The 19,483-nt window shown below is 44.2% G+C and overlaps 1 protein-coding gene across 4 annotated transcripts in view; it reads left to right on the top strand.

The window, feature by feature from the left end:
- SLC6A6 (solute carrier family 6 member 6) overlaps positions 1 to 19,483 on the top strand; it is a 76,921-nt gene that overhangs the window by 19,283 nt on the left and 38,155 nt on the right. For 3 of the 4 annotated variants that reach the window (XM_034775230.1, XM_034775228.1, XM_034775227.1), the window contains 3 exons: positions 14,393 to 14,632; positions 15,319 to 15,453; positions 18,488 to 18,722. In XM_034775230.1, coding sequence (XP_034631121.1) covers positions 14,404 to 14,632; positions 15,319 to 15,453; positions 18,488 to 18,722 — 599 coding nt within the window. In that variant the 5' untranslated portion in view covers positions 14,393 to 14,403. Of the gene's footprint in view, positions 1 to 1,563; positions 1,722 to 14,392; positions 14,633 to 15,318; positions 15,454 to 18,487; positions 18,723 to 19,483 lie in introns of those variants that run through there. The other variant, XM_034775229.1, reaches the window with a different exon arrangement.

Genomic DNA, 19,483 nt, shown 5'->3' with positions numbered 1-19,483 from the left:
GACAGATTCAATACATTATTAATCACATACAAAAAGTCAATTGGTACTATACAAAACATTGCAAATATCCAAGTTCATAAGCTCTCTCTTTTTTTTGAGAGAGAGGTTACATTACATGATCAAGTAAATGTCTCCATAGTCCAAACTGTGTAAGTGTTTGCTCATGGTTTATCAGAGGTTATAGAAAAGGTTAATGCTCAGGCACACTAATGAACTATAACGTCATTATATAACAGCCCCTTAGCAGCAAAAAACCCAAACCAAACCAAAATTAAAAGACTTTGCTAGGTTTAGTAGGAAGGTGAATTATTATTTAGTGCAAACAAATCAGTCAGAAGGGAAAAAAAGAGATTTTAAGGGACAAGACTTGAAGGGTCCTCCTTAACCATACCAACAACATTTGGGAATGCATCCGTTGTGCCATATAAATTGCATGCACACATACATTTTGTGGGCACAGTCAAGGCACCACTCTTAAAAATTAGGGACTTTAGGGGGTATTTAGTGCTGTAGAATAATGTATTGTCCTTTCAAACCTGGAAAACTGGCATATCAGGAGCAGTATGGCAGGGGAAGCAGCAGGAACATGGCACTCACTTTAGCTTGTTGACAATCACTAGGCTTTTAGCTAACACACCCAGGGGATGTTAAATTAGGTCAGTAGTTGGCTTGATGAGAACAAAAACAAATTTTTAACTGGACATTCCCATTACACAGTTACCAGTACTATATATGAAGAGCGTAATAGCTTTAATCAGTTCTTCCTACCTCTGCAAACCACCCACCACCATTGCATTACTCCTCTCCCCTATATGGGATCTTCACCTGTGGTGGAAGCACCACAAGAAGTCCTACTGATGAACTCACCTGTACCTGGGTCTGTGGTGGGACAAGCCTATTGGCACGAGAAGACAGTGGCTGAGATTTAGGCCTGTTGGCATGAGAGGAGATTGGCTGTGGCTGTATGATGCAGAGGAGTAGCAGTCACCCTATGCAGGGATGCTCTTTACCCCATCTGTACTGTTGGGAGGGTCTCCACAGATCCTGGCTGAGGATGGGGAGAGTGAAGTGGTAGGAAAGAGGCCGGTAGGCCAATGTTCTATGATCTGCAGTGTGTGACCCAAAACAGCCCTGTGGTCACACCCTCCCCACTACTGTAATAATCCTTGTACAAAATGTGCCTTGTGAGGTATCATTTGGAAACTAGTAAGTCGCTGGTCAATACTATCATGGTGAAATATAGGTAGCAACATTATATGTAAAATTATGAATTCCCCCTGTGTGATGTTATTGGCACAGGTTCAAAACCAGACCGCCCTGCTGAGGTAATAGTTGTTAAACAAGTCTATCCTAAACAAAGGATGTGTGTTTACCTCAATTTACATATAAGTATAAACAGGACCATCAAGGCAGCAGGGGGAGGAGATGTCAGGAAACAGAAGAATTTGTATTTCAGCAAACACAAGTGGGGGACAAAAGAGCATGGAGCTTCCTTCACCACCAGACTCTATCGCCTTCCTCACAGCTTGCATGAACTTTACTTTGAGGGGTATCCTTTGGAAGAATCCACTTCAAAGATTCACTGGACTATAAAAGAAAGGCACAGAGACCCCCAAGTTAGTTCTTTCACCTAAGAAGACAAAGGCATCAGCACCTTTGGGCCTCTGGAAGAGATCCTGATCGAGGAGAGGGCCAGTAACTGTCTTGCTGGAAGACTGTGGGTGAGAAAGAGCATCTTGAACAAAGCTTTGTACTAAAACTTGCTAGATTAAGTGTTAGACTTTTAGATGCACGTTTTCACTTTTAGTTGCTTGTAACCATTTCTAACTTTCTCTCTAACTTTATTGAGCTCACTTAAAATCCTGTCTTCGTTTGTTAACCAACTTGTTTTACTATTAATCTAAACCAACAATGCTGTGTTTGTGCTAAAATGAATGTCAACTCTAGGGTTACCATATTTCAATAGTGCAAAAAAGAGGACACTCCAGGGGGCCCGCCCCTTCCCCGCCCCTGGCCCCCCCCCCCCTCCACCCCTTCCACACCCCAACTCCACCCCCTCCCCTGAGCATCCCACATTCCCCCTCCTCCCTCCCGCCCCCCGGCTGCTGCTGCGCTGGGGAAGTTGCTTCAGCCCCCGCCACGGTGGAGAGCGGCGGGAGCCGGGGGAAGTTGGAGCCCAGGGAGGAGGCGGTCCCCTTACCATGCCTCCCTGTTTTCCCAGACATGTTCGGCTTTTTGGAAATTCCTCCCGGACGGGGATTTGAATACCAAAAAGCCGGACATGTCTGGGAAAATCCGGACATATGGTAACCCTACTTCTGACACTCATCTCTCCCTCCACTGGAGGGACTCCCCTGTCCATACCTGTCCTGGGGCCTTCCTTTAAAGGGGCATCCCCATATCAGCGGGGTCTACTTGGAAAAGATAATATTTATTCCCTTGTGTGGCTGAGCTGGGCTGTGACAATCCAACCCATCATGAGTACTGTGAGAAATGGGGCACAACACTAACCCAGGCAATGTCATTTCAGGGACTGTATGGGCCTCGAAGTTCAAACAAACAAGCTATATAAAGTCCTTTTCTTTACTGGGAAGCCAAATGGAAGTTTTTCTAGAAGGGTATTTTTAGAAATTTCAGTATAATGACAAATTTCAAGCTCAGTTAAATAACTGTTTTGTGAAATGATGCAGAGCACAATTAGTACAGAGACATGAATAGTGAGAGATCCAAGCTGGTTTGCCTGATATTGTGTAAAAATGTGTGTAACTTTGATATAGAAGGCCTTGCCAAGCTAATTATCGAAGCATATGCAACCATCATCGTAGGCACAGGTACTTAGCCATTTGATTAGATGCTCAGAGCCGAAATCAGTATGAGGGAGCTGATATGAAAGAAGTATTTGATCTTTAAATTTTCACTGTTGCAACAAACCATGTTCATGTGTCTTTTTTTACACGTACGACTGATCTCATATAACAAAGTATAAAAGCTGAGATTTAAAAGGAGCCATGCATTTTTGGACTGGAATCCTCCCCTCCCGCACACTTAGAATTGGGGATTCTGAGAAGAATATCTAAAACTTAAATATTTTCACATGAATAATGTAAATTCATGTAGCCGCTATTGAAATAAATAATACTTTCCATTTCTGCAGCACCTTTCACATGAGGAAATTAAAGTAACTTACAACCATTACGAGCCAGATTGTGAACCAATTACTCCCATAAGTACCCGCTCACCACTGTGAATAAGGGGTTCACAACTATGCCTTACTATACTCTTGTGATGCATGTATTGTTATCTCCGTCTGCAGATGGAGAAACTGAGTAAACTTGCCTGTGTGTGGGATGAGGTCTGAGGAAAGGATGTAACTGAGAAGTACCTATAACTTAAATTTGGTTCCTTTATAGCAAGATTATAAATATTACAAATTAAAACAAATTATTCCACCTAAAATGTTAAAGAAATAGGGCCAGATCTTTGGTTGGTGTAAATTGGCATAAGTCCATTTACTTCAATAGACCTATGTCATGATGCAAAATTTCTCTAATTCAGTGGTTCTCAACCAGGGATATGCAAAGGTCTTCCAGGGGGTACATCAACTCATTTAGATAGTTGCCTAGTTTTACAACACGCTACATAAAATGCACCAGTGAAGTCAATACAAACTAAAATTTCATACAGACAGTGACTTGTTTATACTGCTCTGTATACTATACCAGTGTTTCTCAATCTGGGAGTCGTGATTTATTTGATAATTTATGTGGTAAAAATGAGAAAATAAGCAATTTTTCAGTAAATACTGTGCTGTGATGCTTGTATTTTTATGTCTGATTTTGTAAGCAAGTAGTTTTTAAGTGAGGGGTATTCAAGACAAATCAGCCTCCTGAAGGAGGTACAGTAGCCTGGAAACATTGACAACCACTGCTCTAATTGACCTGGATCAAGAATGTCTTTGTTTTACTTTCTATTTCTATAGTAAGGCTATTGGGATCTCAGCATTAAAATACAGTCTCAGAAGGATTTTTTGAATCATGTTTTTAAGAAATTTCATAAATGGACCACTGCACTTCCCCCAAATTAATGAGTCTGATGTTTCATTTTTTAAGACCAAAGGTCCCTGCATCTTCCAAGTATTAGAGTGAGTTGTTTTCCAGAAACCCAAAGGTGGAAGTTCATTAGCAATCTATTTGTGTGTAATACATTTTATAGTAACAAATAAAAAGAGAGTCACAATTGGTCTAGTCAGATTTGCTTCCTGTCCTCTAGTCAGGGACATATCTCCCTGCTGTCAACAGTTCTCTCCGGAAACAGCAAAAGAAAGATCCCAGATCAATCTATGAAACTGAAAGGGTATTCCCAGAAACACTGAGAAAATGAACGCCAAGGGCTTTTTTTACACTTTACCAGGGAGATCAGGAGTGAATGCACCAAACCGAAAACTCACTGCTGCGGAAATAAACACTCAGGGCTAGACTCTGCTTGGAGACAGCAGAATCTGCTACCATTTGCTGCTCTGAGGTGTACAGTGCCTCACAGAGCTGGGGAAAGGAGGCAAGACCGTGGCTGGCAGTGCAGGAGAGAGTAAGGTGCATCGCTGGCCTCCCTTCTGCGCTGCTATAGTGCCGAGCACCCCCCTCGCCAGGCCCCCCAGGCAGGGGGGTGAGGTGACACCCCTAGGTGCCCCGGGCCGGGCCAAGCTGTGGTGGGGTCTGTGTCCCTTTAAGAGTGGGGCTGGGTTGAGCCAAGCCGGCGGGGTGTGGCTCCACTCCCTGCTGCAGGTTGATCCAGGAGCCTGGGCTGAGAGCCAGGCTCGTCTCCTGCACCAGCTCCGGGCGAGGCTTTGCTGCGACTCCCTCAGTCCCCCCGGGCGGGTTGCATGAGGCAGGGCAGGGCCCGGTGGGGCCGAGGGCTGAACAGGCCCGGCAGGGGCTGATGGAGGGGGGAAGCTGGGGAAGGGGTGGCACAGCCTCAACCCCCTGGGGCTGCCTGCCCCGCGGAGGAGGCAGAACGGCACAAGCCGCAGCAGGACCCCAGCCCCCCGGGGGAGGGGATCTGGGGCCAGCCCGGGGAGGCAGGAGCAGCCCCAGGGGTGCTGGGCGTGTGCAGAGCAGAGCCCCAGGAGAGCCCAAGCCCCACGGCGGGCAGTGCTGCAGAGGAGGAGCCCGCGCCCTGCGGCGGGTGAGGGGAGCCCCAGGCAGGGGGAGCCGGGCCACCCGCACCCGCCTCTCGCGTCCGCTCCATGCTGTTCCCAGTACCACTTTCCGCCGGCGCGGCTGCCCTGTCAGCCGCTTTTGGGTCTTTAAATAGCCGTCCGGGGGGAAATCCCGGACATTTTTACCATTTTACAAATTCCCCCCGGACGGCTATTTAAAGACCCAAAAGCCGGACATGTCCGGGGAAACCCGGACGTATGGTAACCCTAGTCAACTCCAGTTAATGTGGCAAACTGATGGGTTTTGTTTCCTGAAAGGAAATTACGGATCTTATTATTCCTCGGAATGTTGCAGGAGAGGGCTGGACAAATCCGAGCACATGGGTCTGGGGAAGTTCAGGACTGGGGGTGTGTTGGGGTCACCTGCTAACATTAACCAAGTCTGGTAAAGGCAAAAGTGTGTCTGCGATAACTTCTGGCAGGCTGTTAGATTCATAGTGGTTGAATCAAAAACTACAGCACACAGAACACAAAGTGCATGCTGGCTGTATGTCATATCCAATACTGCTCCCCAGTGCCTGTGCTAGTGGCCAGGGTTCAACTGAACAGGCCTCTTGGTGCAAGACTCCTTCTCCATCCTTGCAGTAGTTTCACGTGGACCTTTTTTTTCCAGCCCTAGGGTCTAGGGGGCCTAATACTTCTCCCACTGAAATAAATGGGAGTTTTGTATTGACTTCAATAGGAACTGGATTGGTTTCCAGCTTTCCCCTCATCTGCCCACATGGGAAACGCTACAGAGCTCTCACTCCCCTCAGTCAGTGGTATCAAAATACCTTCCTCCCTTTCCCCAAGTCCCATATAAAAAAGGTGACCTCTGACTACAGAGTATTTTGTTTCTTTAGGCTTCATGATCTGCATTGAGCAGAACAACACTGCATTAAAATCCAATCAATTGTATTCTCTTTGTAAACACAGAGTAGCTTTAAGTCTCCTTCCCCACCTTTATCCTCCAATTACAGAGGCCAAGGCCAAGATACAAAGGGCAGTGGGTTTTTTATTTTCCCCTACTGTAATCTGGGGTTTAGTGGTGATCGATTTATTGGGTCAAATAAAGAAGTATAACAGAATGAAAATTCAGAGTATTATATGGTTGCAGGTTTTCTATTCCAGCTAGTGTTTCATAATAACTCTGAGCTGAGACACAGTGCCCATTTACAGCACTTGACGAATATGAACACAAGCGCCACATAGAAAAGACAGCTGGAAAAAAATAGATGCCTTTTGTCCAGGATACAATTGATTAAAAAGAAATTGCAACAAGCCCAGGGCTTTCCTTTTGTAACATACTCCAGCTAAATAAAGGAATATCTGTTGCTCCCGGAATTTTCTGTAGCAACTTTTCCAGATGTCAGCCTTCGAAGGAAGAGAAAAGGAGTATAACAGTGAAAGAAACAGGCAAAAAGAGAAGCGAGAGGAGATGATTTTGAAATGGGAGGGAGTAGAGTGAGGGAGAAGAAAGAAAAGAAAGGGAGGATGGATAGATGAATAAATAGACACACACACAGAGAAAAGAAATTAAGAAAAGAAGATTGAAAAAGGACATAAACGACAAAGAGCAGAAAGTGAGGGAGATGATAAGGGAACTTTATAGAGAATCTTTGAAGAATATTAGAGAGGCAATAAGTTAAATGGAGGGTTGGTATTTTTCAGAGAATAGGGGGCGTGTTTTGTCTGATGAAGCAAAAGAGTTGGGATAGGCGTTAAGGACAGTAAATGGAGTCAGGCATTCTGTGGATATTGGTACAGGCCTCCACGGTAGCCAGGTAAAGAAGTGATCAGTATTTCTCCCCCTCAGATAAGAAAGACCTGTAAAAAAGCCAGAACTTTTATCTGGAGTTATATGTTTTACTCATCTATTGAGTAGGCTAACCACTCTGATTTTCTAAGGCGGGAAAGTGACAGACTTCAAAAGTTGCATGGTTTAGAGTTCTGAGCTCCTAGGAAATGAGCCAAATGTAACAAAGATTTTATTTGTGGCCTGATTCTGCTCTTATAGAAATCAGAGTTTTTCCCCGTTGCCCTCAGGTGCAGCAGGAGTTGTGAACTGCTATGAGCTGGGAATCACAATGCTATTAATATTGAAATACTCATGAATATAATGATATGAAAATTAAAGGTGGCACAAGCATGCTTGCAGTCTAGAGATAGCTGATTTTGTGAAAATATGAAATGGAGATGGAAATTTTGCTTGTTTCACAAATGTACAGAGATCAAATAGGAGCTACGATAAAGCCTAAACTGGCAAAGGGCAATCTGCTTAAGTAGGAGTATAAGATGAATTGTAACGTGATAAACAGAAGGCTTTGAACAGGTATGTCTGGTAGGAAGAAACATTAACAAACACAGAAAACACAATCTGAAGGAATTTCTCATTAGGGAAGCCTCCAAAACAGCAACAAAATCAGCCTGCAGAGAATATTCCAACCCTCAGTAAAAACCATGGGCCAGACTCTGCAGTCATTCTTCAGGCACAGTTCCCATTGAAGTCCATGGGAGCTTTGAGTGTGGATCAACTTCTCTTCTGACTTCACTTGGTGGTGGGGAATAGCAGGCTGTAGAGAAGCCTAAACAAGGGGCCCAAAGCAATTTCTCAGTCCATATTCAAATAGGAAACTGGCAGAGTCAGATCTCACTCCTGTTTGCTTTTTATTCAGCCTATATTGGACAAAACTTAGATTGATTTCGGCAGAAGGTTTCCATGAGTAAAAACTGAGTAAAGTCTTCAGGACTTTGCCCAATAACAATCCTTAGTATCTACAGAGCACTTCACAAATATTAATGATCTAATCCTTCTAATATCCTGGTGAGAAAAGGAAGTAGCGTTCTCAGATTTTAACATAAAGGAATGGAAAACAAATGACTTGGCCAAGGCAGCAGAGTAAGTTATTGACAGTGCCAGGATTAGAACTGAGATCATCCTGGGACCCAGTTTTGCACCTATGCCATTATATTGCTCCTTTGCAATGTCACCTTTCTTTGAGTCTGCTAAGAGAGGACTTAGCCAGTGTGCAGTTTGTGAGGTAGTTTTCAAGATGGCTATAATCTATCAATCATCTACACTCCTGAAGTTACTAAGCTACCTGTATGTACTGTAGCTTCTGTTTAAAATGAGTTTCTACAGAGTATTTTTGGGCCTAGGTTTTTTAACGTTCTTTCCTAACTGGGTTTCTTAGGATTTTGAAGGAACTTAAATAAAACTCTAGAGATCAGAACCAAAGGGGTACATGTTTGTTTGTCTATAATCTTCAAAGGCACACATGCAAAACTGTCTGTGTATTGTGGCATGCACAGCTTTGATTTGCACAAATGCATCAGGCTATTCGCACACCTGAACTGGGTGCACATGCTTTTGCAGATTTGGCCCTTAAAGATCACTTGACTTCAGTGGAGATAAACCAAGGATGAATTTGACTTTAACTCCTACTGAAAGGTGCTATATTGCAGTGGTTCTCAACCAGGAATGTGGGGCCCACTGTGGGGCTGTGAGCTGGTTTCAGGGGGTCTGCCAAGCTGGGCCAGCATTAGACTTGCTGTGGCCAGGCCAGAAAGATGAATTCCTGCCGTATGGGGCTGAAGCCAGGTGCCCCGAGCCCTGCCACCCGGGGCTGACACAGAAGCCTGAGATTTGCAGGGCCTGCTGTAGCGTGGGCCCCCCGGCAATTGCCCTGATTGCTACCGCCTAATGCCGGCCCTGGCTTTTATATGCAGAAAAACAGTTGTTGTGGCATAGGTGGGCCCTGGAGTTTTTATAGCATGTGTGTGTGTGTGTGTGTGTGTGAGGGGATGGGGAGGGGCACAGAAAGAAATAGGTTGAGAACCCCTGCTATTTTGTATTGTTTTCCTTTATGAGAGGTGGGAGAGTGAATCATTATTCGTAGCAGTTATGTAACTACACCAGAGATGATGTACTGTGTAGAGCTACCTGGCATTAGCTGTGGGCATTCTCTGCCTAAGGCTGATCGCTTTTGGAGTTCTCCGCTGAGGTCCAATAACTAACCAGTGGGAGAGCAGCAACTGAATCTGTGTTAATCAGACAGTGAGATATTCTGAGTAACGCATTTCATGCACCTGGCTGACAGGTGGGAGTGGGGCTGATGTATGTGGAGACTGGAGTTGTGCTGCAGAGAAAAAAAAGGAGCTATTATGCCAATTATATAGAGTGTGTGGAGCATGTAATGATTATGCTGAGAGCCAAAGAGAGAAAAATGCAAAGGGCCACATTTAGCTACTGTATTATATTCTCCTACATTATACCAGCATAAATCCAGATTAACTACATTGGCTTCAGTGGAGTTAATTGAGTTCACACCAGTGTAAATGAGAACAGAATTAGCCCAGCAAAAGATGGATTTTTCCCCCTTTTCTCCAGTGAGGTTCTACATATTTGGCTGCTGGCTTGGCTGCTGTTCATTGTTTATCCATCTTAACTTTAGCAGATCAAGCCAAGTCTTCCTGGAGATAGCCAAGGCTTCATAGAGGGAGCTGCTCTGGAAGGCAGACATGTGTCTCCTGGAAGGTAGACATGTGCCTCGGAGTTGGATTACTCATGATGGACTCCACGCTTTTAAAAGTAGTTTCTTACAGTTTTTTCCTTGGGGGAATTAGAGGGACTTGGATCTCAGAAAGTGCCCCACTAAGTGATTCCGTAAAACATAATCTATCATTCTCTTGTTCTGACCTGAGCAGTGAGCAAGTATTGTTTCAGCATCTCCATCAGGCTATTTGATTGTTATCCCTTAAGAACCTCACCCAGTGGAACATAACTGAAGGAAATGAAACTCCAACCCCATTAATGATACAGACAATGCCTTTCACTAAACAAACTCAGCTTTCTTGACTTTTCCTTGCCAAATAGAACGACCTCTGCCCCTCCCTTACAGACTCTGTAGGCACTTCCTGTAACTGGGAGTGGCTGTGTAGCCACCAGTAGTTGGCAGCTAATGGGATAAACTCCCACAGTCCCTGAAGGTAACATATGACGTGGGCTAGAATTGTAGTCACAAGTGGCAGCTTAGTGTTAATTCCAGTGGCACTGATGGACAATACATGCCTCCTAGCCATAAACAGACACTGTATCTCAATGGACAATAGAGTAGAGACCTTGCCAACAATAGATGAATAGATTCTTAGCAAAAAATGAAATGTTACAATGAGGGAAATAAAAAGATCCAGGTAAGCAATGTACTGTGCCTCACTGTGCAGCTGGTTAAATGCTATAAAGGCCTTATAATTAGTTTCAAATCCTGCTGTCTTCACTCACATTCCTACTGATGGACTAAAAACTGAGTGTGGAGTTGAGGGTTTGTCACTGCAAGATAGCAGAAGAGCCAAGATCCATCATCAAGTTCCAAGTTATTTTGGATCAGAAAATAAAACTCAGGACTTACATTTTCAAAAATGAGACACCCAAAATGAGTGGACAAGTAGAGCACCCCAAATAAGAATGCCCTTTAGAAAATGTAGTGCCATGTGTTACGAAATTAGAATCCCGAAAGACAACAATTAGCACTTAGCCTGTAAGCCATTAACTCTAACTACAGGACCGTCAACCATCTCATAGATAGATAGAATTTATAGAACACAGCAGGCAGAAAATCGGTTAGGTTTGCAAATTCTAAATGAAATTAGCTTGCACTTTGGTTGAAATAAGACAACAGCCAGTAAGATTAGACTGGATTAGCAAACTCACTAAAAAATTGAATAAAATAAGACCTCCATAGAGGAGCAGAAGCATTATCTCATTGCAGATCGTTGATCAGTTTAGTCAGGTATCTTGTCTCTAACAGTGGCCGCTTTCCGATGCTTCAGAGGAAGGTACCAACCCCCCCCCCCCCCCCCCACCCCCACCCACCAACCAACCAACCAACCAACCAAACCGTAATGGTCAATGATTATTAAGGCTGGGAGTCTGGCACGGCGGCACGGAAGTCATGGATTCCATGACTTTCCAGGACCTCCATGACTTCTACAGCTGGCAGGTGCAACTGAACCCAGGGCTACCCAGCAGCAGCAGCTGTGGTCCCGGGCGGCAGGGCTACCTCCTGCCAGCGGCGGCGGTCCCTGGTCGCTCCCTGCCAGCAACGGCTGCGGTGGTCTCGGGCTGCCCCCCCCTCCCCCGAGCACCAGCGGGCACCCCAGAGGCCCCCTCCCCCTTCGAACACCAGCAGGCACCCAGGCGCCCACCCAGCACCAGTGGGCACCCCGGAGCCCCTCCCGCCAGCACCAGCAGGTGCACCAGCGGGCGCCCCAAAGGCCCCCTCCCCCCAGGACCAGCAGATGCCTCAGAGCCCCCCACTGTAGCATCAGCGGGCACTCCAGAGCTCCCCCTCCAGAGCAGCAGCTGCACCCCTGGAGTCCCCCAGAACACCCAAGATTTAGTCGGGTATATAGTACAAGTCATGGATAGGTCATGGGGCCGTGAATTTTTGTTTATTGCCCATGACCTGTCCATGACTTTTACTAAAAATACCCATGATTAAATCTTAGCCTTAATGATTATCCAGCATCTTATCTTTCTCCTTCCCCAAGCTCCCCCTCCTGTTCACTAGTATGTATATAATAACAGACCTTTCTCCTAGTGCAGGAGAATACCCTAGTGATTAAGTACTGCTAAAACAAATGGGTTGGGTTTTTAGCTGTCAGAGCAGTAGGGAGTTGTTATTGCAGAGGGACATCTTACCAGAACACTGGCCTTTCAAATGTTTAAGGCGCTGGGGCTTGACTGGCTCAGAGATACACGGTGTATGGAAAGGTTTTCATCTCTCTAGGTACACTGATGCACGAATCTCAGAATCATGTTCCAATTAAAAACTTCTCGTAGAGCTAATGTCAACCCAAGCTTCTAAATCTGTTTACAGATCAGAAAGCAGCAAGGAAGTACTAGGCTTACGGCTAGCAAATGGGATAATATGAAGCAGGATTTTTATGACTGTGCACACATTAGAACATGTACCAAGCAAGGAATGGCTGTGGCCTGGCATAAAGTTGCTGGTTTGTTTGGGTCTGATGAAAATGTTTATTTTCAGCATCATAACACCGTGTAAACGTAACAAGCCTGAGTCAGACGAAGTCATTTGAGTTGCATGCAGAAGAAATTTGACCTAATGTCTGAATTTGGGTTTACCATTTACTTGCCAACACATTTTGATGAATGCATAATTTCAAATAGTCTATCTGTAAAAAAAAAAAAAAAAAAAAAAAAAGTTGTTATTCCTAAACTGTTTTAGTTAAGAACTCCTGGATAAAAAAGGCACTTATATATAAAATAATGTCATGGTTTATTATTTTCACATGGCAATTAATCATTTGCTCACTATTAAATGAGCTGGCCCCTGTGGTTGAATTTGCTTTTGGTTTTGCATCAGGGTCAGTCATGCCCTCGGATTTTTAATTAACTAACCAACCATCACACTAGGAAAATGTGTAATTTTATACGTGCATATAAGAAGTTAACGGAATATAAAAGTTTATTTGCTTTTACTGATGCCAAGTGAAAGCAGGTTCATTGTGAATAGAATAAATTGAAGATGCTCTTTCAGATCCTATGGCCTTATTAGGAGAAATGGCTTCCCATTCCAGCTTGTTAAGGATAAACCATCACAATACTTTAGTGAGAGCCAGAGTATGGCAGGCTGTAAATGATACAAGATTCTAGTATTTAGGGCAGTGGGAAAGAGCAATGGATGTTACTTAAAAAATGTGAGAGTACTGTAAGACATCAGCGTGCAATATGTATTTCATTTGGACTTGCCCATTGAGAGGAGTTAAGGGGATTCAGAGTAAGCAGCAGCAACCTGAGAAACGCTGCCCCATAGCAAGCAGAATCCCTTAGGGTGGGGTAGTCAATTATTTTTTGTCAAGGTCCAAATTTCTTGGTTAAGGTATAGTCAAGGTCCAGACTCCAGAGAAACATTTTTCACACAGCAGTAACAATAAGGACAATAAAAAGATTTTGCAGTCCGTTCAAAAGTATCTGGCAGTCCCGATTTGGCCCGCAGTCAGCCTGTTAATGACCTCTGCCGTCGGGGGTGTGGCGACTCAACCCCATCACTTACTGATGCAGCGTGCGTTCCCTATACACCTGCTGCCTGAAGTTAGTCAGCACACAAGGACTGCACATCTTTTACACCTCCTAAATCTGCCAGAGCACACCCTCTTAGAGCAGTGAGGTTCCAGTGCCAATGTACACAGCCTCTCAGTGCTCACTGGCCTGATCCCGTGCCCAGTGATGTCAGTGGAAGTCTTTGAGTCAGTGGAGTGTTGGCAGGGGTGAAAGTAACTTAAGTGACTTCCCGGTACGCAGGGCATCCGGGGTCCTGAGCAAGGTGGTGGGGAGTGGCTCTGGGCCCCCGAAAAGGCGGGGTCTTGGGTGGAAGGAGCGGGGCTGGGGCCAGACTCCCCCAGCCAGCCCTTCAGCACTGCCCGGCTCGCGCCGCCCGGGGCTCCAGGCAGGGCCGGCTTTATGATCCACGGGGCCCGATTCCAATACCCGGCGGCAGTCCGGGGCTTCAGCGGCACTGAAGGACCCCCTGCTGCCGAAATGCCGCCAAAGACCCCTGGAGCGAGGCCCAGTTCCGGGGAATCGGGTGAATTGGCTTAAAGCTGGCCCTGGCTCCAGGGGCGATTTAAAGGACCCAGGGCTCTGCCTGCTGGCGCAGTAGCAGTAGCGGCGGCTGGGAGCCTCAGGCCCTTTAAATTGCTGCCAGAGCACCAGGCCCTTTAAATCGCCGCCGGAGCCCCATGGTAGCGGTAGCGGCGGCTGGGAGCCCTGGTGCTCTGGCGGTGATTTAAAAGGCCAGAGGCTCCAGCCGCTGCCGGGAGCCCCAGGCCCTTTTAAATTGCTGGGCCCCGGGGAAGCTGCCCCTTTTGGCCCCCTCCCCCATCAGCGGTCCTGCCAGTGATGTTGGCTGTGTTACCATACCGTACTGGCTTACTTTCACCTCTGAGTGTTGGATCAAGCACAGGAAATATTTGCATCATATTCTGACAAGGTCCTGCAAAGGTAGAAACTTCTGTGTACTTTTTGAGGCCTATTTGTGTCCTGGTCAGTAAAGGAAATGTGTGCGTTAGTAATGGGTGACCTTTAAGGGAACTTAGTCTGGTTAAAGAAGTTTTGTATGGTTGGAGTTCTCCCAGTAATGTCTGTTTAATAAATTCATGCCACTTTTTTCTCTTTAGAAACCAGAAACATGGCAACAAAGGAGAAGCTGCAGTGTTTGAAAGATTTCCACAAGGACATCCTCAAACCTTCCCCTGGCAAGAGCCCTGGGACACGCCCTGAGGACGAGGCAGAGGGGAAGCCGCCTCAACGGGAGAAGTGGGCGAGTAAGATTGACTTTCTGCTGTCCGTGGCTGGTGGATTTATTGGTTTAGGCAATGTCTGGCGGTTTCCGTATCTCTGCTATAAAAATGGCGGAGGTGAGTATTTTTCTCTCTCTCTAATTCCTTCTAATTCAGCTATACATTCGTCCAACCATCCATCCTTCCAATACTGTAGCATCGGCGTGTCTCCCACATATTTAAAATTGAAATATCCATAACAATCTCTTTTCTCTTTCCCAACCTGTAGGAGAAATTGCTTGATTATTTCATAGTTAATATCCAAGCTCTGTTATGAAAAAAACCAACAACCTTGCATTTTACTAGTATTACAGTTGAACTTCACTTTTAACTTAAAAATAAATATATACGTTAATTATATGGATCAATATTCTCAGTGTAAATGTAGAATGACTCCAATTAATGGCGCTACTCCAAATTTATAGTGGTGCAACTAAGACAAGACTTGAACTGAACATTTCTTTTGGGTTTTAACATAAAAATACTGCTTTCGCTTAAATGAAATGAAAGTATATCTAATCCTCATCATCTTTATAGATGTTCACTTTAAAAAGGAATGAAAATGTCCTTTCCCTTTGGTTTGTAACCATTCTATTTTTAATCTTTGAACAGGGGCAATAATCCCAGAAAAGTAAAATTGTTATATGTGTACACAAGGGTATCAAATGTGTTTCCTTGTTACATATATCTACCGCAGCATGTGTATTGTTCTTCATTTTGAATTCTTTTAATCTTTATTGTACATCATTGTGTTTTCTCTACAGGTGCATTTCTTATACCTTATTTCATTTTCCTGTTTGGGGGAGGTCTTCCTGTGTTTTTCCTGGAGGTGGCGCTAGGACAATATACCTCTGAAGGAGGAATTACATGCTGGGAAAAGATCTGCCCTATTTTCACTGGTTAGTTATTTTCCTGCCATATCGCAACACAAGACACAGTTAATGAATGTAATGACATGTTACTTGGAAATTTTCCAAACAGCTGTGCTAGACTCACTGATGGCAGAAGGTGTTATTAATGGGTAAATTCCATTTCGGCAACCAGTCCTGCGAAGTGCAGAATGCCTTCGACTCCCATTTTTTCAACACCAAGGCCCTGGTTCATCAAAGCCCTTAAACACGTGCCTAACGTTGCTACTGCGGGGTTTATGCATAAATTGAACTGCCTTGCTACATAAGGATGGGATTACTCAGGTGCTTAGCACAGTGAATGTGTTTAAGTGCTTTGCTAAAGCACTGAATAAATTATGGGGGAAGTTCACTCCTGGGCAGAGGGCCACCACGAGGCATATACACCACGTAAGCTGCACTTAAATCCTCAGATATTAGGGCCTGATCCTAGAAAGGGACTCCCATTGATTTCAGTGGTCTTTGGATCAGGTCTCTAAGGTACACCCTTGATGTGGTTTATTGCTTCAAAAACGGGGCAAGTATATGCCCTTCATGTCCCTCACAGCTGCTATTTGTTGTAGTAGCTGACGGTATGATATTGGTTCCTGGAAAGGTAGACGTCTGAGAGTAGAAAGGAGAAATCATAGTATTAATTTTTGTTGCTGTCGTCTTGTTAACTGACAGAAGGGCCAATAAATAAGAAAGAAGTTGCATGTTGTGCACTAAATAGGCTCGCAACAAGAGGCTGTGCAATCTGTGAGAAAGAGACGGCGTTTCACATTGTGTTGACGAGCGTTGGAGAAGGCAGTGTTCCCTTGAAATACTAGGGGATCAGAAGCTTTTCCATAGTCTCATATCCTTTTGCGAAAGTGCCTTTCCAAATATTATCCTGGACTGGAAACCAAACTCTTTTTGCCATGCAAACCCTGGCATCACAGTTATTTTTACATGCACAGTGGGAATTTGAATGGCTTTCTGTGGAAAGATTCAGGCATAGAGCTTTTGCAATAATTAGATCCGACTGTGAAAAACAACTCTGATTGCTCCATATTATTATTAAAGGGCATTTGCCAACAAATGAAGAAACACATGCCGTTCACAAGAATTGTGCTAATGCCACTCTGAAATTTAATGGGAATATAAAATTAAAAGCAGGTTACCAAAATCCTTTAGAACCCCTAACTGCATCCCACACATTGACTGGCTTCAGAGAGACACTGGGAAATGAACTGATCTGTTAGAATTAACCCCCATTAATTATGAGTGATTACACTGGATATAGCAAAAGAGGGTCCTGTGGCACCTTTAAGACTAACAGGAGTATTGTGAGCATAAGCTTTCGTGGGTAAGAACCTCACTTCTGCCATTACTTGCATCTGAAGAAGTGAGGTTCTTACCCACGAAAGTTTGTGCTCCCAATACTTCTGTTAGTCTTAAAGGTGCCACAGGACCCTCTGTTGCTTTTTACAGATTCAGACTAACACAGCTACCCCTCTGATACTTTACACTGGATATATACACCTATTTCATAGAGCTGGAAGGGATGCTGAAAGGTTGTTGAGTCCAGCCCCCTGCCTTCACTAGCAGGACCAAGTACTGATTTTGCCCCAGATCCCTAAGTGACCCCCTCAAGGATTAAACTCACAACTCTGAGTTTAGCATGCCAATGCTCAAACCACTGAGCTATCCCTCTCCCCCTAAGGTAAAGATGCACAACTTTCCTTTTCAAAATTTAAATGGGAATGGGCACCTTAAATTGATTTAGGCCTTGATTCTGCCACCCTTACTGATCCTGAGCGGTATCTTACTCCTTGAAATGAATGGAACTACCTAAGTAAGTAAGATCGTATCCAATGGGCCAAATTCTCAACTGTTATACTGAAGTCAGTGGAATTACCCTGATTTACACCCCTTTCTTTTCTCCCCCTCCTCTCACTAGGCCATGGGGTGGGGGGAGAAGGGAATGCTCTTGGTTTAAATAAAAATCACCTTGGTATCCCTGGAAAAGGAAATTTATGGGTCTAATAATATGGCTAAGTGAATGTTCTGACTGAACTGTAGAATAGATAGTACACTCTATGTGGGCCGGGGCGGGGGGCAGAGGAGGTTACACTCAGCACAAAATTCTTGGCTGTGGAGAATCACATTGCAATATGGCTTAAGGCTGTGCAATATAAGGCAGATCTGCCAGGTGTTGACACAGTGTATCAGTAAGCACCTTTCATATAAACATATTTATTTAATGTAATAAATAAATTAATTAATTACTTTTACAAACTATTGTAAGTCTTTGTTGGGAAAACAGTTTTTATCGCTCCCATTCCTAAATGGAACGTTAGCTTCAGAAAGCTCTTCAAGATTCTAAATACTAGTGGTTAAAAGGTATCAGAAGAAGGATCTGTATGCAGGCCTTTTGTTTCTTACTTTAAATAAAGAGACTGGTTCTCCTCTGACACAGAGGTACAAATCAGAAGTAATGCCAATGAGAGGAGTCAGACCCACAGAATAGTTTCGGAATTTAATTCTGCCAGAACTGCATTCCATCACCTCCTTGATTGCCATTTAAGTTGTGGAGGACGTGGCCTTATCTGCCCATGACCCTGTGTTTAAAAACAAACAAGGGACATTTTTTATTGTCAAGTATTGATAGCAGAGTTAAACATTGATCTCATTAGCAATAACAGCACAAATAGCATACTTTCTTTGCAAAAGAGAAATGGGTGCATAGACTATGGCTTTCACTTCGCTTGCTTTGGAATTTTTAAACACTCGTCTTATTTTGCACACACACTGAACCTTCTGCCCAAGGATCTCATTAATACCACTGCAACCACTGGTGCTAGTGATAATCAGTGACAGTAGCTTGGTTATGCTTTAGTTGTGTGTGCTGGTTAATGGGATTCAGTTTCCAATAGTGGTATATCCTACACCAGGATTTAAATCCACAGAGTATTAAAAAATAACTTTACATGTCTGAGATTTCATAGTGTTGGAACGATAAGTGACCATTATGTATGTGTTTTATTTATTTATTTTGTATTAGGAATCGGTTATGCTTCCATAGTGATTGTGTCCCTTCTGAATGTGTACTACATCGTCATCCTGGCTTGGGGAGTGTACTATCTGTTCCAGTCATTTCAGAGCGTCCTACCTTGGTCGCTTTGTGGTCAGAAGTGGAACACACCTACTTGCATGGAAGACACTCTCAGGAAGAACAAAACACTCTGGTTGTCACTGAACATTACGAACTTCACATCGCCCGTCACAGAGTTTTGGGAGTAAGAACATGCATTATTATTTTTAAGAGCACTTTATTTAAAGGACAAAAATCATAAATGCAAATAGCTTCTTCTATTGAAACTCCATGGGGAATTTTAGGTAAGGGAAAATGAATAGATCTAGGTTGGAGGCCTTGCCTATAGCCTGATGGAATAATTGGTGGCCAGCAATTAGAGAAAGTGCACTGATGCTGACCCCAAAGCTTAGACAACAGCAAGCCAGGGTGCTGAATCAGGGCTATACTCAAGCATAGATAAGGCCATAGTGTCACCTTCTTATAGGGTGACCAGATGTCCCGATGTTATAGGGACAGTCCCAGTATTAGGGACTTTTTCTTATTTAGGCGCCTATTACCCCCCAACCCCTATCCCCATTTTTCACACTTGTTATCTGGTCACTCTACCTTCTTAATGCCAAACGCTACGTGCAGCACAGATCCTGGCCAGTCCTTAGTGTTGTCCCATTCAAATACTAACAAGACCCAACTGTTCTAGCTTCTGAGATTTTAGCCTTACCCAACCTCAAAACAAAAATCCTGCCTCAGAAAACTACTTTTAAAGTAATGTTAAGGATCTAACTTGAACCCACAAAAGCAAGTGAAAGTGAAAGCTTGTGCTAACAGTATTGTCTTAATTCTTGTGGTACTTTGGTATTGCTGCACACATGAGGGTAAATTCAGACCTACTGTAAGGGCTGCAATGCCATGGATTTCACTAAATACATTGAATTTGACCTATGGCATAGGAGATAGCTCAGTCTT

The sequence above is a fragment of the Trachemys scripta genome, chromosome 7 (assembly GCF_013100865.1).
Source record: "Trachemys scripta elegans isolate TJP31775 chromosome 7, CAS_Tse_1.0, whole genome shotgun sequence".
Taxonomy (NCBI): domain Eukaryota; kingdom Metazoa; phylum Chordata; order Testudines; family Emydidae; genus Trachemys; species Trachemys scripta.
Note: the sequence above shows the minus strand (reverse complement) of the source record. Positions and strands in the feature narration are given on the sequence as shown.